At 40.8% G+C, this 23708-nt stretch overlaps 1 protein-coding gene across 2 annotated transcripts in view; it reads left to right on the top strand.

Moving 5' to 3' along the window:
* RTN1 (reticulon 1) overlaps positions 1 to 23708 on the top strand; it is a 217715-nt gene that overhangs the window by 101829 nt on the left and 92178 nt on the right. For both annotated transcript variants that reach the window (XM_032344372.1, XM_032344373.1), the window contains exon 2: positions 19327 to 20100. In XM_032344372.1, the coding sequence (XP_032200263.1) occupies positions 19327 to 20100 (774 nt within the window). The remainder of the gene's footprint in view (positions 1 to 19326; positions 20101 to 23708) is intronic.

Genomic DNA, 23708 nt, shown 5'->3' with positions numbered 1-23708 from the left:
AGGTGTCTAGGTGTATGGTGTTTACAGAGATGATGTAAGGCTATTACGTGATAAAAGCAAAGAGAAATAACTCTTTTTCTCTTACTTCTGCCTTAAGTTTACAAAGCAAGATCTGCATTTGTGTGTTCTGCTTTCTCAGGTTCTTGCCCCATGGGACGGGTTCTGCAAGGAGCAGGCCTGCTCCTTCAGTCTTCCGAATACAGTTTTTGTCAGCTGTTCTAGGATTCTAGAGGCAAAACAACTCATTGCTGGGCAAAGTGTTCACAAAAAATGTATTTCATTTCTAATGAAGTTTAATAGTGAATCTTCATATTCGTGTTTATAATATAGAGCCTAATAAATGCTTGTTATGTATTAATACTGACTTTATTCAGGTGCCAAATTAAAAAAAAATGTCTTACTTAGAGGCACCGGTGGTTCAGTCTATTAAGCATCTGACTCTTGATTTCAGCTCAGGTAATGAATGATCTCAGGGTAGTGAGATTGAGCCTCACTTGGGCTACACACTGGCCGTGGAGTCTCTCTCTCCCTCTCCCTTTGTCCCTATCCCCCCACCCCCAGCTTTCTCTCTCTCTCAAAACAAAGCAAACATCTCTCTTAAAGTACATATGTTAATAGTGTTTTGAAAAACCCTTAATGGCGAGATTGCAGTGCATAATGTGATGACTTCATGTAAAGGACTTTCTGGCTATCACTGTTTTCACTTACCATTTACCAAATACCCTAGAGAGAATTTTCATTCTCTTTAGTAATTGCCTTCATCAGCTCAGGCTGCTATAACAAAATACCCTGCAATGGGAAGCTTATAAGCAACAAAAATTTATTTCTCACAGTTTATGGAGGCTGGAAGTCTGAGGTAGGGTGCAACGTGGTCCAGTTGTGGTGAGGGTCCTCTCCTGGTTTGCATACCTCTTGCTCTGTCCTCCCAGGGTGGAGAGCAGACAGCAGCAAGCACTCTCACAACTGATGGGCACTAATCTCAGTCATGAGAGCTCTGTCCTCAAGATCTCGTCTAAGTCTAACTACCACCCCAAAGTTCCCATCACCTTGGAGGGGAGGGTTTCAACATGCAAATTTGGGAGAGTTACATTCAGTCTGTAACAATAATGAACACATTAAAAAAATTAAGCAGTATGACATTGTGATTAAAAGTGATTGCTTTAAGAAAAAAAAAAAAAAAAAGCATTTGCTTTAGGGCACCTGGGTGGCTCAGTTGGTTAAGCATCTGTCTTTGGCTCAGGTCAGGATCCCAGGGTCCTGGGATGGACCTGCATGGGGCTCCCTTCCCAGTGGGGGAGACTGCTTCTCCCTTGCCCTCTCCCCTTCCCCTGCTCATGCTTGAATATATGCATGCTTGCTCTCTCTCCCTCTCAAATAAATAAATAAAATCTTTAAAAAAATTGCTTTAGAATGCAACTACCCAGGGTCAGATTCTTCACCTATTTACAGTATCATCCACTTGTTTCCATTTGTCCAAGACACTCCCACTTTTAGCACTGAAAGTCCTATGTCCTGGAAAAACTCCTTGGTCCTAACCAAACTAAGATGACTGCTCAGCCTTTTATTTTTTTGTTTGTTTCCTTCAAAGCACTTATAACTATAAGCTGCTTGATTTATTTGCTGTATTAATTAGAGAACAACCTAAGCTGCTATAACAAAGAGATACAAAAATAGAGTGGCTCAGACGAGCTAGATAGAATTTTATTTCTCTCTTATGTAACAGTCCAGAAGTGGGTGAGGGTCTGTCCCAGGAGGTGATCCAGGACTTGTTTCCTGCTCTTTTGTTGTCCATTACCCCCTCATCTGTCGCTTCCATCTGCATTGCTAAAGCTGGCTCAGTGGGACACTGTTGGTGGGCTAGCCCATGGAAAGGGCAAAGAGAGGATGGAGGATAACCAGCTTCTTCTTTAAAGATGGGACCCAGAAGCAACACACATGGCTTTCATTTACATCCTTGTCACATATCCATACCTAGAGGGAGGTTGGGGAGTGTAGTATTTAAGTGGGTGACCATATGGTAAATTCATGGGGGGTGGAGGTTTTCTATTGCTAAAGGAGAGAGGGACAGAATAGACATGAGGGGGGGACAATTAGCAGTCCCTGCCATGCCTACATAGTTGTGTTTTTGTTTATGGTTTTTAAGGAAAAATTAGGTTTGTTATATCATTATTATGTTTGGCTTTAGAATACTTATTGGTTGACATGTTGGAAACTAAGCATTAGCGGAGTGACTGGCAGGCACATAGCAAGTAGTCAACAAATGGTAAATTTTCCTTCATTTTTTTTCAGTCAAGAAGAAAAGATTCATGTATAGGATATAAACATATTTTAAGAAATAATACTGAAACTGTTAATTTTGCTATTCACGGAAGAAATCTGAAGTATTAAAACCTTCTTTTAGGGATGCCTGGGGGGCTCAGTTAAGGGACAGACTCTTGATTTCAGTTCAGGTCATAATCTCAGGGTCCATAGAATCAGCTTCCCTGGGCTCTGAGCTCAACACAGAGTCTGCTTGTTCCTCTCCCTGCCCCGCCCCCCAGGTTGTGCTTGAGCACACCCACTCCCTCTCTCAAATAAATTAAAACAAAAACAAAACAACAACAACAACAAAAAAACTTAGGAAAAAACCAGAATTCCCTTAATGAGGATCATTTTCAAGGGTCTCTCTGAGATCTTCTGACAAATTAGCAACAGCTAACAGGCAATTGTATAGCTGTTTTAACCTGTGGTTTCTTTTCAAAATATAAGAGCACCTGCCTTACAGACATCCAGGTAAATGAAAAATACAGCCGACCCTTGAACAATCTAGCTTTGAACCGGAAGGTTCCACTGATATGAGAATTTTTGGAAAACCAGAATTCCCTTAATGAGGATCATTTTCAAGGGTCTCTCTGAGATCTTCTGACAAATTAGCAACAGCTAACAGGCAATTGTATAGCTGTTTTAACCTGTGGTTTCTTTTCAAAAATATAAGAGCACCTGCCTTACAGACATCCAGGTAAATAAAAAATACAGTTGACCCTTGAACAACCTAGCTTTGAACCGGAAGGTTCCACTGATATGAGAATTTTTGGATAAATATAGTACAGTACTATAGATGTATTTTCTGTTATAATTTTTTAAAATAACTTACTATTTTCTTTTCTTTACTTACTTAGTCATAAGATTGCAGAATATAGCCCATAGAACATACAAAATATGTGTTAATTGTTTATGTTACTGGTGAGGCTTCTAGTCAACAGTGGGCTACTAGTAATTAAGTTTTGGAGGACTCAAAAGTTATATGTGGATTTTTGTGCAGGGAGTTGGTGCCCCAATCCCCACTTTGTTCAAGCATCAACTGTAATAGGTTTGAATAATATACATGAGTTTGGAACAAAGATAACAAAACAGAGACAATACAACAACTCTGGCCTGTTTCTACACACTTTAAGAAAGAGGAAACTTGATTCTCTCTTTTCTTTCCAACTGCTCTCTTCAAGAAGCATTTATTTTGAAAAACTACTTTGTGTTGAGGGACAGATTTAAGTTCCAGCTAATTGTTAACCAATTTTTTAAAAACACACACTTAAATAGAATTGACTTTTGTTTGTGGCCCAATCTGTTAATTCAGTCCTTAACTGGAACAAAGTACAGTTCGTGGGAGTCATGCTTAGAGGGTTCCAAACACCAGATGCCAGAGATGATGTCCTGTAGATTGTCTTAAAGAGTTTTTAAAAACTATGAAAATTTAATGCTTATATTGAATTATTGACAGAGTAATTGGTTGCTGGTTCCTCTTCCAGGACACATTTGAAGGAGGCTTCTGCTCTCGTTTTATGGATCTTACAGAACAAAGAAATGCAGTAGCTCCTGTAAGCTCTTATTTATTTGTGGTTTTACTCAGACAGTTTTAACTGTTCACATACTAGCTTGTTTAAGGAATCATCTTTTTCACCTCAAACACAACAGATTTGTTTCAGACTATTCAAAAAAGATGACTGTGAGATGGTATCCAAACTTCAGATGGAATATCTAGAAATTCACATAACTCTGTGAATGTGTTTGACTGAACATCAAAGAGCCAACACTTCCATTCTTAGAAAAACTTTACCAGGGGTGCCTGGGTGGCTCAGTTGGTTGGGTGACTGCCTTTGGCTCAGGTCATGATCCTGCAGTCCTGGGATCATCCCACATCAAGCTCTTTGCTCAACGGGGTGTCTGCTTCCCCTTCTGACCCTCCCTTTCTCGTGCTTTCTCTCTCTCTCAAATACATAAATAAAATCTTAAAAAAAAAAAAAAGAAATACTTTTCCTATTTTTTAGCCTGTATGAATTCTCCACATCCTTCAAGACAGAGCTTCAATCTCTTCAACTCTGTGATGCTTCTCTATCAGGAACTTCTGTGTTAAAATCTTTCTTTTGAACCCACCTACTCTAGTCTCTCAGAGCTATTGGGTTTGAGGTCTGGAATTCCAGGCTGTACTTCTATGCAAGTCCTGGTGTATGGTTCCTGTTTTTCATAGCATCTGGTGGAACCACTCTTTTTCTTAGCCTCTGGACTGTTGACTCCTGCTTTTTCTTTGCTTTGTTTTCTTCTAATTCTTCCATTTTGATATATAGAAGAATGTTTTACTAGGCCATTTTCAAATAGGTGTGTAGTAAAGTAGAAAGACAGTTAAAACTATACATTCTTGAGCCTCAGTGGTCCTAATCAAAAGGTCATATATTCAAAAGATGTTCATTGCCATAATTAGAACAGCAAAAGAATGGTGACATCATAAATGTCCAACAGAAGGGGAATGCTTAAATGAATTTTAGAACATTCATTCTATGGAATACTGATTTTTCAAATATAAAGTAGGTCTCTTCCTCTCTCTCAGAGAGACCCAGAAGAAGGGATAAGAACTGTAACTTTTTAACTTGTATATATCTATATTTTTAAAAAAATGTATACTGGTCATGTATTATTACTTTTATAACTTAAAAAAATCACAAATTTATTTGACATGCCCCCCAAGCCTGTATGTTATCATTGTGGAAACTATTTTTGGACTAATTGCTCTAAAACAATCACTGGATCCCCCCACTTTTATAAAGCCCTCATGCTGGCTCCATAATCCCAGCCACTCCTTCTGCCTGGAGTTTGCTCTGGTTGCCAGACTCTCCTGGAATTGAGATTCTTTCCTACTCATTATTTTGCCCTTAACTTTGCTATTATTTCTTCCCCTAAAATAACTTCCAGTTGCTTCTCTTTGCCTTTCTAAAATGATACCTATTTTCAAATCCCTGAAGCAAGTCTCTATTCTCTCAATAGCAACCTTTCTCCAAATTCCTAAAAACGAGATGTCTGGGTGGCTCATTGGGTTAAAGCCTCTGCCTTTGGCTCAGGTCATGACCCCAGGGTCCTGGGACTGAGCCCTGCATCGGGCTCTCTGCTCAGCTCCCTGCTTCTCTCTGCCTGCTTCTCTGCCCACTTGTGATTTCTGTCTGTCAAATAAATAAATAAAGTATTTAAAAAAACAAAAAAAAACCAAAACCAAATTCCTGAAAACACAACATAATGGTACCTGGGGTGGCTCAGTCAGTTAAGCACTGACTCTTAATCTCAGCTCAGGTCTTGGTCTCAGGGTCATGGGTTCAAGCCCAGCATGGAGCATACTTAAAAAAAAAAAAATTAAAGAAACACCCCACAGTGTATTTATATTTATCACTTAGGTAGATCACACTAGAAAAACCCAATATTTTAGTTACCCCCTTGGAATGTACAGATGATTGAAATTTTATATGAATTTCAGAAATTATGTATGTTTGAATTTATTGCTTGTTGTTTACTGTCCTTTTTCTTCCTGGGGAAAGAAAGTGGGAAGAAAAGAAATCTTGCTGTAGTTTCCTGACTTAGCACTGAGAGCCACTTGGATCAATGCTCCCAAACTGAGGCACATCAATGGCTGCATTATGGTCTTGTTTGAAGGACACAGTTTACCTCAGTCCACAGATCAGAGAGCTCAGAGGAGCAAAATGGATATTCTGTTGATAAAGGACATTAATCTTTTTGTCACTTTCGTTGGTTAGTATGGCTACGTCTGGGGCTATTTTCTATACACCTAGTAGAATAAATTCTCTACATATATTTTGATCTTGACTCCATGTATGTGTGTGTGTGTGAAAGTCAAAGGATCTACCAACTGATGTGTCCCAAATTCCAATTTTATATTTTTTTATTTATTTAATTTTTTTTTTTTAAAGATTTTATTTATTTGACAGACAGAAATCGCAAGTAGGTAGAGAGTCAGGCAGAGAGAGAGGAGGAAGCAGGCTCTCCGCTGAGCAGAGAGCCCGATGCAGGGCTTGATCCCAGGACCCTGGGATCATGACCTGAGCTGAAGGCAGAGGCTTTAACCCACTGAGCCACCCAGGCACCCCCCAAATTCCAATTTTAAGCTAATTTGTCCCAACATATCATTCACATATTTCTGTTTTATAAGATATGTTCCAATATGAGATAATGTTTGAAATTAGGAATGCTCAAAACCCCAAATTAAATTTCAAATACTGCATGAGTCGCAAAACATAGGAGTTAGATTTTGAATACCTGAGGAAGAAGAAATGCTGTATAAAGGCAAAATGGTAGCTAATGATAATCACATTTCAAAATAAAAGCCTTCTCTTCTACCCACATACCTCAAAAAGTCAGTCAGCCTAAGAATTTTTAATATCCACTTTGATATTCTCTCAGTTAAATCCTAAGTACTAGAATACACACTTTCTTGCCACAGTCACTTAACGATTTATGTAAGGAATGAACATTGATCGGCCATTGAGTCTGCCTTGTGCTAAGACTGTGCAGAGACCATTTCTTTCTACTTGGCTGCATTATTAGCTGTGACGTGACTCCAAATTAGATCCATCTAGCTTTGCTTAAGAAGGCAGCCACAAACTGTTTAGTCTCCTTTAATCCTCCAGGCAATTCTGAGAATAGTGCTAATGGCATCTGCTTTGCAGTCCGATTAGCCCTAAATCCAGGTTCTGGTCCTGTCGTTTCTGGCTGTGTTCCTCAGAGCAAATTCCTTGACCTCTCAAAGCTTCAGTATCTCTATCAATAGCCTGAGTGTGGTTTAAAAAAAAGAAAAAGTCTCATAAACTGTTAAAGCTTAAAATGAGACAATCTGCTCAATTAACTTGTTTGGAGCATAGTAAGCATGTAACTTAAATGTTAATTATTGTGGTTAACTTCCTCTTTTCCTGAGAGTTTAATGCCGGTAAAGGTCAGTAAGTTGATAGAGATGGAACTCCAAGTCCTCTTGATGCCTGTGATTTTTCTGTCCCCAAATGCCATACCCAGAAGCCCAGCACAGCATATGCCATGTTGTATCATGCCACCATGGCACGGCACGTGGCCCCACATCACACACCACACCATGCCACGGCATGCTGTAGCATACTTCATACCACGCCAAGACACGTGACACACCATGTCATCTTTCTAACACTGGTTTCCCTCAGTTGACATCCTCGTTTCTCCTTCCTTATGTACCCCTCACAGCTTTCCATGACATTGTTTTAGATCCCAGGGATCTTTGTGACCTATGTTCAATGCCCAACATTGGCACAAAACCCAAGACCTTTTGCAGAGGTTGCAAGCCTGTGGTGTAGATCTGTGTCCACCTGAAGAAGAATATCTTTTTTTTTTTTGTCAAGACAGTGTGGACTGCGGATAGCCCTACAAGGATGGGCCCAGGCTTTGTGGCCATACATTTCCCTTTATAAGACACATTCTAATGAGAAGATCCTAAGTCCAACATCAGCATTAGCTTGATTTGGGAGATTATTCCAGACTGAGGTAAATCCCCTTCCCAGGGTCTTCTTCAGTGTGTTCGAAGTGATAGATGCAGGTCATAGGCATCATTATCATAGGCCATTCATTATCATGAATATTCATTGCCTCTGTCTTCTATGTCTTTCAAGGTTATGAAGTACACCCAGTACTATGGTTAAAACTACACTTTGAAATGATGCAGTCATTTAGAGGGGAAAAATAACCCTTATATTGTCCACATGTTTTGGTTAGCTGCAAAAGCAACGTGACCTAAGAGTGCAGGGTGGCAGGTGTAAAAATTTGTGAACCAAGAAACAAAGTCTTAACTCTCGAGAGCAAACTGATGGTGACCAGAGGGGCGGTGGGTACAGGGATGGGGATTACGGAGCACACTTGTCCTGATGAGCACCGGCTGATGTATAGAAGTGTTGAATCACTATGTTATAAGCCGGCAACTAATATAACACTGTATGTTAACTATACTGGAATTGAAATTAAATTAAGTGAAATTAAAAAGTGAACAAAAATAAGAAATTTAAGTCAAAGGGATCAAAATTGGTAGGGGAAATTCTCTCACTGTCTCACTCTTCTCATCAACTTGTAGTCAGGTCCAGCTCAGATTTTAGAGGGAAGAGGACAAACTACAGTGTATCCATCCCCCAGTGGAAACCAGTATGATGAGCTTAGAAACACATTTGTTCATTCCATAAGTATTTACAAAATAAAATCTATCTGCTGGCAAGTGTGCCTAGCACCAGGGAAGCAGTGAGCACAAGTTGTAGTCTGTGTCTCCTCAGAACTCAGTGGGAAGAGAACACAACATGTAAAGAAGAAAATGAGGTTTTAGCCTGAGCCATCAGAACAGAAGAGAGGACCTCCCTGTCTTCACATCTTTGTCTGTCATGTGCAACAAGGAAGCTGGGTTGGGGCTTCCCATCAGCCACATAATTACATTAGTGTCTTATCCTGCATTGTTTTCTTTTTCTTTTTTTCAAAAAAAAACCCCTCAGCAAACTGAGGGTTGCTGGGGGGAGGGGGGTTGGGAGAAAGGGGTGGGATTATGGACATTGGGGAGGGTATGTGCTTTGGTGAGTGCTGTGAAGTGTGTAAACCTGGTGATTCACAGACCTGTACCCCTGGGGATAAAAATATATGTTTATAAAAAATAAAAAATTAAAAAAAAATGCATAAGATGGTAAATTTTGTCATATATATTATTGTGGACACGTATGTATATCCACAATAATATATATATTAGATATATAATATATATCCACAATAAAAATATAAACAAAAATTTTAAAAAATGAAATTAATATCTTAAATAGTATACATTCTTTTGGGAAAAGGAAAATTGTTTTTAAAGAGAAGGACACAATGAAAAGTCTCCCTTCTATTTGTATTACTCTCTATCCTGTTGCAACCCCATGGTTAATAAATAATTTCTCAAGTTTTTTTCCAGTTTCTTTATGCAGATACAAACAAATGACAAACATATATTCTTATTTTCCCCTTTGCTTACAAGAAAGTTGGCATTCTGTATATCTGTGTTTATATCTATAACCTATTTTGTGCATCTTTTCACTTAACAATATTTACCTGGACATCTTTCTATATCAGTACATGTATGTTATCTTCATGCCTTTGTACCGCCACACAGTATTCTGTGTGAAGAAGTACATAATTTGTTTGACCAGGCCCTGATCCTGGATATTTGAGTTGACTCCAGTTTTTGTTATTTCAAACTATGCTGTGATGAATGGCTTTGTTCACATTCACTTTTAAAACATGTGCAAGTATGTCTATAGAATAATTTCTGTAAGAGTGCTTGTTCAAAAAGAAAATGAGTTTATAATGTGGAGAGACACTGCCAAATTACCCTCCCTAGGGGTACATAATATACCATCCTACAAGCCTGTGTTTTGGTACGAGAATGCCTTTTTCCCCCCGTCTCACCAAAGAGTGTATAGCCAAACATTTTTTGAGTTTTACCCAGTCTGAAAACAGAGAAATGTTATTTTAAGGGTTGTTTTAACTTGTATTTTTATATTCTGAGGCTATTTATATTGACTTTTCCATGCAAAGTATTTATTCTTGTCCTTTGTCTATTATTAAGTAAATGGATTGGTGGCTTTTTCTTCTTGGTTTCTAGGAACTCACTATATTTTAGGGGGATTAGCTCTTTATATGCCATATTGTTTACTAATTATTTGAGGTATCTGTTTCCACTAATAGAATATGAAGACAAACCTGGGACTAAAGGCTGAAAGCAATAAGGAGGTATATTTAAGTTAAATTTTAAAAACAATAATGAGTCCTTCTTACATATCAGCATGATGCTTAGTGCTTTGATTCCAATATCTCATTTAGTCTTTGTAAAAATCCTAGGAGGTGGTAATTATTGTTAATAGATGAAACTGAAGCACAAAGGCATTAGGAAATCTGCCCGCATTCAAAAGGCATTAGGAAACCTGCCCCCGTTCACACAGCCAGCAAATGTTGGAGTTAGTATTCAAAGTCCTGAATTTCACCCCAGGGCATAGGATCTTGACTATAACACTTACTAATAACTAGGTTTGCAAAGCAAGCAGTGAGATACCATCAATGCAAATATTCAAACTAAAGTTGGGAAATAGTCGATCTTAATCTCGTGAATGAGATTCTGGGATTAGATGACCTCAAAGGAACTACCACCACCGCCGACCCTCGTCCCCCCGCCGCTTTTTATTTTTTAGAGAGAGAGTACTCGCAAGGTTGGGGGGGTCAGAGGGAGAGGGAGAGAGAGAATCTTAAGCAGACTCCCTGCTAAGCATGGAACCCAAAGATTGGGGGTGGGGAGTTGCTTGATCTCATGACCCTGAGATCATGATCTGAGCTGAAATCAAGAGTCACTTAACTGACTGAGCCACCCAGTCGCCCCTCAAAAAACTATTTTGTTCCTTCTTTATTTTTTTTCTGATAACACCGTGACTGACCAGAAAGATGAATCAGAATATATTAAATGACCGGGCTCCATATGAGACCTCCCTGCTCTAGTTATGATCCCCTCAAGTCTCATTGCCATAAGCAGCCAGGGGGACCTGAATTCCTATTTACAAACAATGGCTTCATGGTGAATGTTTGTGATACAGCAGGTTACTAAGCCTACCTGAGCATAGGAATGTTCTTCATTCCAGTGCTTTGCAATGGTTAAGTGTTCAGTAAATTTTTTAAATTGGATTAAATACATTAAAAGCTCATTCTAAATGCTCTTGTATGTGACTCAGTCAGATGGTAATATGGAGGTAGTCATCCAGTCAGTAAGTACTGAGTATGTACTATGTGTAAAGCACAGTGCTAGCAACTCAGGGATATGAAGAAGTGTAAGACACAGGTTTCCACAAGTATACAGAAAAAGAGCTGACAACAAGGCAGAAAAGCCAATGAGCCCTAAAGAAATGGTCATGGCCCTTGGAGCGGGGATGAGGGAGAAAGCACTGAGAAGTGGAGAGGTAAGGGGAGACTTCCTAGAGTAGATGAGACATCTTCTGTCACTTTATTTGGATTTGGAGAGGAGTAAACAACCCCTTAAGTTGAAGGGAAGGGCTTGTGTAAGGGTTATAGAAGTTGAAAACCTCATGTTTGTGGGCTTGATTAAATGTGTTTCCTGAACAGGCTCAGATATAAAACCATAAAGGCAGACTGGGACCTCATTGAAGAGGATCCTGAGTTCTAAGCAAAAGCATGGGTAGAGACAGCCATCAGAGACTTTCGAGTAGAGAAGTGACATGTGAAAGTAGTGTTTTAGGGAGAGGAATAAGGTAGCCGTGTGCAGAGTGGTACACAGAAGCAGTGAAGCTGGAAGCCAGATGCTTGGAACCTATCAGTCATTCAAGGGGAAGGTGGTTAGAGTCCAGCTGAGAAGGTAGCCATGGAATGGGAAGTAAGGGAGAAAGATCATGTAAAGGGAGCTATGGGGATTAACTAGATAATTCTATGTGGGGAGGGAGCAAACGGACCAATAACATACAAACAAATTTATAGTATATCTTTTTTTCCCTACTATTCATGTATATGTAGCATTGAAGTCATGTGACCAAAACCAGTTATTTTCCTCTTTGGAAATCAGAGAGCCGTGTTCTATCAACAAATGATAAATAGGATGGGATGGCTCTTGTTTATGTCCCAAAGGTAATTCTTTGGATGGCCGGGGTAACTGGGGTAACTGAGAGGTTTCTCTGTATTGAAAGCCTCAGAGTAGAATGTATCTGAATTAGGGGGGTACATTAGATAGCGATGATGGTTGTATAACTCTGAATATACAAAAACTACTGGACTCTACACTTTACGAGGGAATTTTATTGTTTGTGAATATAATTCACATAATCAGTAAAGCTGTTTAAAAAGGCAATGGGAAGTCTATATAGGATTCGAAGGACTTTTTCTTAAGATCTAAGTAAATTCCAAATATTTACCTCCCCTTTCCTCCCATAAATGATTATCCCCCAAAGAAGGTCATAGAATCACATTTTCACCTTTGGACAGCAGGCAAACTATATCCCATACTTCCAAGCTCATCAGAATTCCCACTCGCATTCCATCTCAGTGCTCTGCAGCTTTGTGCTTTCCAAGGCAATGCTGAGAACTGTCAGAGAAACTTAGACAGTGGTTTGTCTGCCAGGCCAGGTTTTTTCCTCTAATAGAATTTTCTGTTAAAGTAAGAATTCTTTCCTCTAACAGAATTTTCTGCTAAAGTAAAGGCAGTGCAAGTCCTGGCTTTTCACCCACAAAAGACCCAAAAGCTTGCTGAATCATTTTTTATTAAACATTAATTTTGCAATCTCAACAGCTAAATCTATTATCCTGACAGGCAAGCTTTAAATAAGGCAGGAAATTGGGGAAAGAAAGAGTAGTTACTTATCTTCTTAATCCCCCAAACTTGCCATCAGCTTTGGCTTCTAGTCTTTTGCTAGAGAACGCAGGCTCATTTTTCTTTCTTTCTCTTTCTTTTTTTTCTGCCTTTCAATGTTATTAACTAATCACATAGATAACATTTTAAAGAATGGGTATACCTGGATTTTTCAACACCAATTTTTCATGTTAAATCACAGACCACTTAATTTCAGAAGGAGAATGTTTTCTGGGTGACAGAGAGGCCCTGGTATATTCATCCCTCATAAATGGCTCTGTTGTCAAGTGTGTCACAGCCGCCATACTGTGCACCTGCTGATATCTCAGCACTCAGAAAGATGAGTAGGAGTTTCAGGGAAAAAGCCTCACAGCCTAAACTCTGTGTAGGCTACAGCCATCCATCACATGGGCAGCCTACGGGTAAACGATTGTGGGGAAAATGAATGCAGATTCATTCTGGGTCACTGCTTCTGGCCTCTAATTCTTGAATTTTAATGCGTATTTCTCTCCCCACCGCCACTGATGTTCCAGCTTTTTTTTTTTTTGTCACCCCCCCTTTTAAAAATATATTTCTCAATTTAATTGGACTAATGTTCCCTATATCTGTAATTATTGACTCTATTCAAACAATAATTGATGTTTTCTGTTTTGTTTTGTTTTTAATCCTGGGGGAAGGGTAAGCCAGATTTCTCTAATGGAGCATATGTACCTCTGTGCAGAGTAACCTTTTGGTATAATTAGTCTTTCTTTCTGGCATTTTCTGTTTCCATTTCAAAGCAGTATGAAGGGCTTTATTGAGATATAAAGTATCATCTTATACCCTAGACCCCTTCTCATCTCCCTTAGGAGTCAGAATGGGCTCTATCTGCAAGGAAAAGCTCATCCATGGATGCTGAATGTGTCTGTTCCTTTTCTATCTGTTGTCTTGGTAAATTTCAACTTTTCAGGTTCAGGTCAGTCATCACCATGTCCATCTGGGAATCTATGTTTGTTGCATCACTAGATAATACTCCAGGAACAACCACCTGCTCATGAGGCTGCACAGACAGCCATGGCCTTGCTCTCTGGGGATTCTAGCATCCAAGGCAGACCCAAGAGAGTAACTGGTGTGTGGTCTGGCTAGGTGTAACTTGTGGCCCAAAATGCCCCAATCACACCTCCTTATGGATAAAGTCCTAAACTAATAGATAGGTAAGAATGTGTTACAAATGGTTGGTATCCTCTTTGAAAAATGGAAGTAATAATAAAATCTATAGCTCTCCTTATTGAGGGCATACTATGTGCCAGGTGAAGAGCTGAATAAGCATTACATCATTTAATCCTTGTAGCCGACCAATAGAAGAACCACTCCTGCCCCCATTTTCAGAATGAGTAAACTTATGCACAGACAGGCTTCCACAGTCTCCCAACTGACAATGGTAGAGCAGAATATAAAACCAGGCTCTAGGTCACCAATCCAAGGAGCTCAATTCTGTGAGGGTGGGTCAGAATTTAAGAACTAAAGGATTTGAGGCTTGAAACTTTCCTTGGGAAATGTAAGAGCATCTTCTGCAAGTCATCTTTACCATCTCATTCCTCAATATGGCCAGAGAATTAAAGATATAAAATAAAACACCCACCCTTTGTGGAATTATTGTATTTGCCTAGCTCATGATTAGTACTTCTGACCTTGAACATGGGTGGATGCAAGAGCCTGATTTTATCCACACATGTGCTCCAAAGAACAGCAGTTTTAGCTTGTTTCCATTCTACCACTTAGCTTTCGGCTAGAATTACAGGTGCAGGAATCCTTCAGTTTTTTATTGTAAGTACATTCCTGAAAAGTTACTTGCAAGTTGAAAATTTAAAGTTCAATCCCATTTTAAATGCATCCAGGTAACTGAATTTGCTGTCCCCTGCAGTCCCTCTGCCTCCCTAGGCAGCATCCATGGGTCCACACACTGACTCTCGTTGTAAATCAAATCAGACTTCTAGATGACCAAGGAAACAGCTAGAGAGAATGAGGAAGTCAGACGTTTCAAAGGAATCTTTGGTTATATAAAGAAAGTAGTCATTTCTAGCCCAGGCAAGGAAAGCACTTTTATTTGGTGGATTTGTATTTAACAATATAACAATATTGGTTCCAACCTGGGGCAAATGGCTTTTGCTCCCTGCCTCAGTTCTTACATCTGCCAACTCTGCAGGAAGCCCTGACAAGAATTAATTGGCTTTCCTGAGCCCTGAGGCTCAGCTCAGCTTCTCTGTTCTAACAGTCCCACAGGACTCTGCTCTCACATAATTTACTGTATAGTAGGACTTTCTGTTTTTATGAATTCTATCTGATAGGCACTAAATAATGTATACACATTTCAGTCAGTTATAACCTAGAGAAACTTTGAGGGTATTTAGCTCAGTTTAAGAAAATGGGACATTATTTGTTGCTTTTACAAGAGCCCTGACATGGTCCCATCCAAAATGTGTGGTTTATGCAATGACTTTCTTCTTCTTTTCCTTCTTCTTCTCTTTCTTTTTCTCCTTCTTCATTTTCAGATTTTATTTATTTATTTAGAGAGCAGGCATGAGGGGTGAGAGAAACTGAAACAGACTCCACACTGGGTGCACGGATCTGGTCATGGGGCTTGATCTCATGACCCTGAGACATGACCTGAGCCAAAATCAGAAGTCAGACACATAACCATCTGAGCCACCCAGGCATCCCATGACTTTGTTCTTCTTCCTGTAAATTGGTGATATTTGCAGAGTATGGCAAAATGGCCCTTCCAATTTTGTGCTGGGCTCTTTGAACAAGATCAGCACTGATAGGATAAAAATTTCAGAAGTGAGAGTTCTTCCTAACTGTTGACTCACAAATAATGTAAATGGGCTCTCGATTTTATTCCTTTAGTTATCTCTACACAATAGAAGCCTCTATTCTTTGCGGCATCACCTCAGGGAAAATTATATTGATTCTCTTTTACTGGTAAGGGAGAAGTAAAGGGGGTTTTGTCTGACTGTGGGAGCAGCCAATCAATGTCAAAATCCCAGCAATTTGAAAGGGACTTCTGCAGTTATCTCAGCCAATCTCCCAGCAAATGCTTATTCCTGCCTAGACAGATGCTGGGCCCCTCTCTGAGCGCCCAAGGGATCAAAACACTCTCCTTCCTGAGATGCGGTCCCACCCCCTTGTTGAATAACTCTAAATCTAGACTGTCCTTTCATAATCATAGATTATGTCCTTTCATAATCATAGATTAGAAACACCCGCTTTGTAACTCGCATCAGTTAGTGCTCATTTGTTTTCAGTAGCTGCATAGAGTAAGTCTGCTCCTTGATGGATGGGTCCATTCATTCGTCTATTCATTTTGTATCAGGTGCCTACTGTGAGCAATAGTGTGTTAGACATGAGCCCAAACTCCAAAATGTGATAGGTTAGTAGGAGATAACATGGCCACATCACCTGAACAGAATAAATTAGCTGCGACAGGAAAGAGCAGGGAGGACAAAAAGGAAGGAGTCAGGTCCAGACAGGTATGGTCAGCAAATTCATCATGGAGGAGGAAGCATTTAAAGCTACTTATCTGTTGGGGCGCCTGGGTGGCTCAGTGGATTAAAGCCTCTGCCTTCGGCTCAGGTCATGATCCCAGGGTCCTGGGATCGAGCCCCGAGTTGGGCTTTCTGCTCAGCAGGGAGCCTGCCTGCCTCTCTACCTACTTGTGATCTCTCTCTGTATGTTAAATAAATAAATAAAATCTTTATTAAAAAAAAAAAAAGCTACTTATCTGTAAAGGTTTGAAGTTAAAAGGCAGAGATTTGGTTGTGAAGATTGGAAGGATAAAGCGATGGTGATGTGATGGATTTTTTAAACCTACCCAGAGCTTAGAGTTTAAATTGGCGAGGGGAAGGCAGGTCTAGAAAAGCCTGCGGAGTGCGTGTGAGATTGGGAAGGGCTTGGTGTGCCCGGAGTGGAAGGTCAGTGAGAGGAGTAGCAGAGACAGGGCTGTGAGTGAGGCCATGTGGCCCTCTCATTATCTCAGATGCCTGGCTGCAGAACTGAAGGATTTTCTGGGGAGGCAGGGCAGAGCCCTGGGGCCAGTGGCTGAGTAGTGGACAGTGTATGCAGTCTGAGAACTGAAGGCAGGAGACTGGATGATGAGCCAGGAAGAGGCCGTATGGGCCCAGAGCCCTGAGGTGGTCCCTGCAGTGGAAGCACCAAGTGGGGGCTGAGTGATAATAACTGTGCCACAGGCCTGGAAACCACCTACTCTGTATTCTCCCAGAGAGAGCCTCTTCCCCATCCCCTTCCCCTGCAGGCTCTTTATATCCTTGGGCAAGACCCTCCTTACTTTCTGGTGAATACTTGCTTACTAACACATGGAAGTGTGTCCAGAGAATTGTGCTAGAGAATCCCCACGTCCAGATGTGTGTAGAGAAATACCTCAGGATTGATTCCCCTGCCTCCAGTGAGATCTACATGTGGACAGAGCCCCTGTGGGAAAGAAGCTTTAAAGTAATTCCAACATATCTTGTCACAATCCTGTTATCTGTGTTTTGTTCTAAACTTCAAAATACCTTTTATTTGGCAAGTATTTGAACACTTACTGTGTGCCAGGCCCCGTTCTAGGTTTTGGACTGCCTCAGTGAACAAAATGTTTATATTCCTGCCCTCATAGAACAAACCTCAACAATCAAGAAATAGATAATAAATAGGTTAATTAAGTGGTATTTTAGAAGGAGACAAGTGTTGTGGGAAAAAGAAAAGGTAGAGAGAAGAATAGGAGCACACAGGATTGCCAGGGAGTAGGAAGGGGAGGGCTGGTTGCAATTGGAGAGAGAATGGTTGGGGTCACCTTCCTTAAGAAGGTGACAGTTGAGCAGACTTGGTGGTGAAGGGGGGAGGTAGGTGGGTGTCTGGGAGAAGTGAACTCCAGGGAAGGAAAACAGCAGATGCCAGGGTGGGAGGGACTAGACGTGATATGCTTTTCCATTCCCCATAGAAGACCAGTGACTTGAGCCACCAAGAAGAGAGAACACAAAATTTGAGTTTATTTGTAATAAAACTGATTTTAAATTACTTAAAAAAAACCTTCCCAAACTGATTTAAGGAGGTGCAGAGGGTGTTAGAGAATGTTTCCTGACTTTGAGACTTCTTGGGTTTGAATCCTGGCTGGGATTTCCTTGTCTGTAAAATGTGGCTAATAATAATACCCATCTTCTCGGATTGCTTTGATGATAAAATGGATAAATATTAATTAAAAGCTTGGAATGCTCTCTAATGCATGGCAAACATGCGATATTAGCTATTAATATTATTATATTACTGCTACTACTTTTTTTTACATTTCTGGATTGATGCCTTGGAATACTCTTTGCGTGTGTCCTAAGGGCTTTGTGTGTGTTTGTGTGTGTGTGCAATGTTTTGAGAGTGCGGGGCTTACTTTATAAAAGAGTTGTGAGAATTAGGTAAAATTCCACTGCTTAACACAAGATTAGGCCTCAATAAAAGTTAGATTTCTTCTTCTTTGGCAGCATTTTGTTAAAAAAAAAATTATAGAGGGCTTCCCTCTTCTGCTTGTTATTAGTGAATTTTTTGGCTGTTTCATGAGTAGAATAAAGGCCAGGTGAAAACATTGCATAGACTCAAACTTCAGAAACTTGTTTTGCCCTTAGCACTACCAGTGGAACAAGAAATTCCCAGTGGGTCATTTTGGATATTACTGGATGGTAGAAAATGGGTAGTAGGTGGGTGAATGAGGAGGGAAACAAAATGAGGAGAAAACTGAAGAAATAAGGAAGTGCTTATTAAGGTGATACCACTTAGGGATGAGGCCATGGGAAAACTAGGAGTCCCTTTTTCTGAGAACCTTTAAAAAGAGAAGAGACATGGGACGCCTGGGTGGCTCAGTTGGTTGAGCAGCTGCCTTCGGCTCGGGTCATGATCCCAGCATCCTGGGATTGAGTCCCGCATCGGGCTCCTTGCTCGGCGGGGAGCCTGCTTCTCCCTCTGCCTCTGTCTGCCTGTGCTCACTCTCTCTCTCTGATAAATAAATAAAATCTTTAAAAACAAAAAAACCCTATCTTTATGAAAAAAAAAAAAGAGAGAGAGAGAGAAGAGACAGCACCTGTCTGGGTGAACCAGGTATCCCTGACTGAAAGGGCCAGGCCAGAGGGTCTCTTGAGGCCTTTCCCTGCTCTCTGAGTCTCCAAGACGAACCCCTCTCCCTACTCAGCCATCCCATTGTTGCATCTACAAACCTGAATTAGCCTACATTTCCAGCTGTATTTAAAGAGTCATTAATACTTGAGATACAAAGAAGGCTTCTACTGAGTAATACCAAGAAGGACCATGTCACTGTATACTGAGATAGTAGATTTTGAAACATCAGCTTTCCCCTCCGCTGAGACATGTCCCCAACTATTCTGGGTGTGGCAGCTCATGTGGACCTGTGTGCTCTGCCCCCAGGAAAACACCAGTTCCATGGGCTGGGAGGGAGACAAGGAAAATGAACTTGAGTGTGCGCCAAGGGAACTCCAAGGGCTTCGGGGGGAAGGACACAATGTCTCCACAGGACACGGGGTGGGGTGGGGGGAGGGGGTGGTTAGACAGGAGAGCGAACCGAAGACAGACGCCCACTCACTGTCTGCTGCTGTCTTGATTCCTAGGTGCGGCAGATGTCTCCAGTGCCATGGAGCACACCTTTACAGCAGCATCAAAAGATGGGGAAGGATCATGTTACACATCTCTGATTTCCAACATCTGTTACCCACCTCAGGAGGATTCTACATATTTCACAGGAATTCTTCAGAAGGAAAATGACCAAGTCAACACTTCTGAGAGCTCTGAGGAGTTGAGTACCCCCGGGCCCTCCTTACCAGACGTGCCTGGGACAGAGCCTCGTGGCTTATTTAGTTCTGATTCTGGAATTGAGATGACTCCTGCAGAGTGCACCGAAGTGAACAAGATCTTAGCAGACCCCCTGGACCAGATGAAAGCAGAAGCCTATAAATACATTGACATAACCAGGCCAGAGGAGGTGAAACATCGGGAGCAATGTCATCCCGCGTTGGAAGAGAAAGGCTCGGACTTTAAGAATAAGGACTTTGGTATCTCAACAAAATCTGAAGAGGCCCGTGAACCTGAGAAACCAGTTCCTGTGGAGGGAAAAATTCTCAAGGACCATTTATTTGAAGAGTCAACATTTGCACCATATATAGATGATCTCTCTGAAGAACAGCACAGTGCTCCTCTGATCACTGCCCCTGTCAAAATCACACTGACTGAAATCGAGCCTTCTGTTGAAACCGCGGCCCAAGAGAAGACCCCTGAGAAGCAAGATGTCTGTCTGAAACCAAGTCCTGACACAGTCCCCACAGTCACCGTCTCAGAGCCTGAAGATGACAGCCCGGGATCCGTCACGCCCCCATCTTCTGGGACAGGTAAGGGAACTAGTGTTCCCTGCTTTGGGAAAATGCAGGATATGGAGATATGAATATTAAAGGAATGTGAATCTGTATTCAAAATATTTTACTCTAGGGTCCCTTTAAGGCTCAGTTTAACTGGATTGAATTAACATACTTTTTTTTTCAGTCCTGTGCCCATGGTACAAAGGTTGAGAACTGGGATTTCGCTGGAAGTCCTATCAGATTTGTCTCATAAAGTGTTTCTTTCTTCATTTGAGGGGAGAGATAAGGATGACACACTGGAACAGGAAAAGCCTCATGGGGCTCCATCATTCAGAGCAGAGAGGCAGGTGCTACTCTGCTTCTAGTTAGCTTCCCACTGGATTTCCGGGACCCCGGAGGCATCACACAGAGAGCACCATGCCTGTCCTCCCCAGACCAGCTGGGTCACCAGGGACAGGGCATGGCACATTCCTTGTCCCAGCTCCAAGTTTGTACAGTGAATGGGGGTGGGAATACACTTCAGGGACTTTAGGTGGACATGGGCAGTGAGAGGAAACCAAAAAAAAAGAATATTTTCCTTCAACCTCAGCGGGGTCATTTTTGTCTTTTAACTTTGTTTAAGTTCTCCATATAGTTTTATTTTTTTAAACTTAAAGGATTTATTTGATTAGAATAGAAAATTTCAGAATTCACTAAGCTCTGATCTTTGTCAACTTGAAAATTGTCCTACTGTGACCCAAGGCAGGGTGTTAAACCATACTCAGTATATCCTCTCAAACTTAAAGGGGTCTCCTGTAGCCAGGTGATGGGCCAGAGTGGTAGCAGGAGTGTCCCCAGCCCACCGTGTACCACCCCATCCGTGGTGGTAAAAGGGAAGCCTTTCAGTGTTCACGAGGTGTCAGAATGGAGAGGATGAGAGGTCCTTGGATCTTCCCCTGCCTCTAGTGGCTGGCATTCTTACCCTACTCAAAAGTGATTTGCAAACCTTTCTGATTTACAAAAAATAATTTTCAGTAGTCAGGTGCAAGAGCTTTTACTGAAGTCTTAAAACAGAGCCAAAGCCTATTAGGAGTGAGGGCTCTAAATCCTCATAATGCAGTAGGTCCAGGTGTCAGAGACGACTTAGAGGAAGTGCCTCCAGTCTTGTTTCGCTAAAGATTTTAGCATCAATCCCCTTTTCCCCAGCCTGACCTCAGACTCATTCAACTATAAAAGCTCCAAGGGTCTTAAAGATCCACTGTACCATGACCCTGATTTTCAAATTCATTCATTCTCTCAACAAACATGTTCTACATACATTCTTTTGGTCAGACACTCTCCTAGGTACTGGTGAGGCCAGGACTGAAAAAACAAACAAACAAAAACAGTTTCTGCCTTCCAGTGGAACAGATGACCATCACACCCCAGTGTGATTTGTATTCCGAGAAAGGGAAACATAGAGTGCTGAGGAGCATTGGGAGTCCAGCAGCTCCCAGGTGAATGAAGCAGGAGGAAATATACAGGTGAAGAGGAGGGGCAGGAGGGCCTTCCAGTCCAAGGAGGTTCAAGGAGATGGAGGGATGAGTCCACAATGAATTTCCATGCAATGTAAATTGTTGTCAGTAGTGACAACAAGCAGTGTTGTCAGTAGTGACAACAAATAAGGAAACTGAGGCCCCAAATGGATTAGATGTGACTTATCTCAGATTATGACATGAAGTAGCAACATATCTGAGTCCTGAAGCCTCCTTATGGTCTTTGTGATAATACATCATACGTTCTGTTATTCAATGATATAAAGATATTGATACTCTGAAGAGGTAAGCTGTATTATCAGCTGTGTTTTCTCAAGCTATGGGGTTGTCTGGTGGTTGTTTTTAGAACTTCAGGAAGAGGGAAAATGTCCTAGCACATACAGGTCAGTTTACATGGCACATGCCTCATGTAAACATTAAGTTTGCAGACCTGATGAAAAAGACTTGCTGTGATTCAGAGTTTAGGGATTATTAAGAAATTTCCTTTTTTTTTTTTCTCAGTAGCCATAGCCCATTGAGGTTTTGGAGCAGCTTCAAGATAAGACAAAGACAGATCTGGCTGACATGATCTTGGAGTTTTATGACCTTGGGTTGTACACTTGACAGCATTGGGTTAGGGCAATGGCTTTTTTCTGCAGTTGCTCCAAATAAACATTCTAAGCAAAGTTTGTTCAAGAAAGAAAAAGTCCCCAGATCCAGTACATAGTTCTCTCCCATGTTCAGCTCCTCTCTGCACACATGCTTCACATCATAATACCTGAGTCAAATGACAACATATAAGAATATAATTAACAGGAAAGTTAGGAGAAATTACCTTGTCACTAAGGCCTTTCTCCTTGTTCTTTCTATCCTAAGAGGTTACCCAGCTCCCTCCCCATCTTGTGATCCCCAGGCACTCTGGCCATGTGACACTCTGATAATAATAATAATAATTCTAATTATCTATCTAATTCTAGTAATTCTAATTATGTGAATTATGAATCAGAAGAAGTTCTCATTTATAACAATTTTAGCCACAGACCCTGAAGCTTAAACAAAGAGTCTAAAGTATTTCGTTCAATTCCAATAAATTATTCCATTTTGTAATTTTCTCCAAAGTGTTGAACTATTTTCATCATGTTAAATAATACACTCTGAGGTTCAGAGGTGAAAATTCTTACAGCTTACATATTGAAAGTTTCTTCTCAGCCCAAATCAGTCATGAAATACAAGTGAAGCACTTTAAGAAAACATGCTCAGTGTCCTGACACATGCCAGACCATTGACCCACAGGCACCATATTGTTTCTGACACAATGCCTAGCACTACATTATGGCGGTCATGGATGTTCTTTGAGGTGTTAGCCTCAGAAAGGACAGTAATTGAGAGGTCATTATTAAACCACTCCATCTCCCCTTAGTAAGAAATAAGCAGTAAGAAGTAAATCAGTTTCATAGTCTCTGAAATTTCACAGTCTGACTCCTATAAGGATTGATAGAATGTTGGTTGTGAAGCGGTCAAGGATGGCCTCTCTGAGGACGTGACATGTGATCTGAGATCTGAATGAGGAGAAGGAGCCCACAATTCAAAGGAAGAGGTAAAAAGGAGACTCCGGGTACAGAGGAAAGCAAGCACACAGGCCCCAAGTCTGTGTTATTTAGGAATTGAAAGATGGTATAAAGAAATGTTGACTTTAAAAATAGTTATTTTGCCAGCAAACATTGGTTTATTCAGGAATAGCAGATCATTACAATTCAGGACATGCTATCTATGGTAAAACCATAAGCAAGTCCAACAGAGGAGAGGAACACTGTTTTATTGATAAGACAGATGAAATTGGGAGTGGTTGTTTTGAATGAGAGTCCATTGGAGAAAAGCAAGAGTTCAGGTTCAATGATGGTTCCTTCTTGACTGAGTTGCAGAGATAATCAGCTTCTCCTAGAAGATTCATGTACCTCTTTTTTTTTGTTGGGGCATGTAAGTGATCATCCCTTCCTGTTGAAGATTCTTCTGTTGAGGTCTATAATTGACAGGTCTGTAATTGCCTTTGAGTGGTATAGTGGCCCCTTCTAGCTTCCCAGCTCTACATTAATGAGGTTTCCCTTTATTAATTTTTATAAGAGTGAAGGATAAGTATGACATAGAACA

Source organism: Mustela erminea, chromosome 5 (assembly GCF_009829155.1).
Source record: "Mustela erminea isolate mMusErm1 chromosome 5, mMusErm1.Pri, whole genome shotgun sequence".
NCBI lineage: Eukaryota > Metazoa > Chordata > Mammalia > Carnivora > Mustelidae > Mustela > Mustela erminea.
This window is presented reverse-complemented; position numbering and strand designations above follow the sequence as displayed.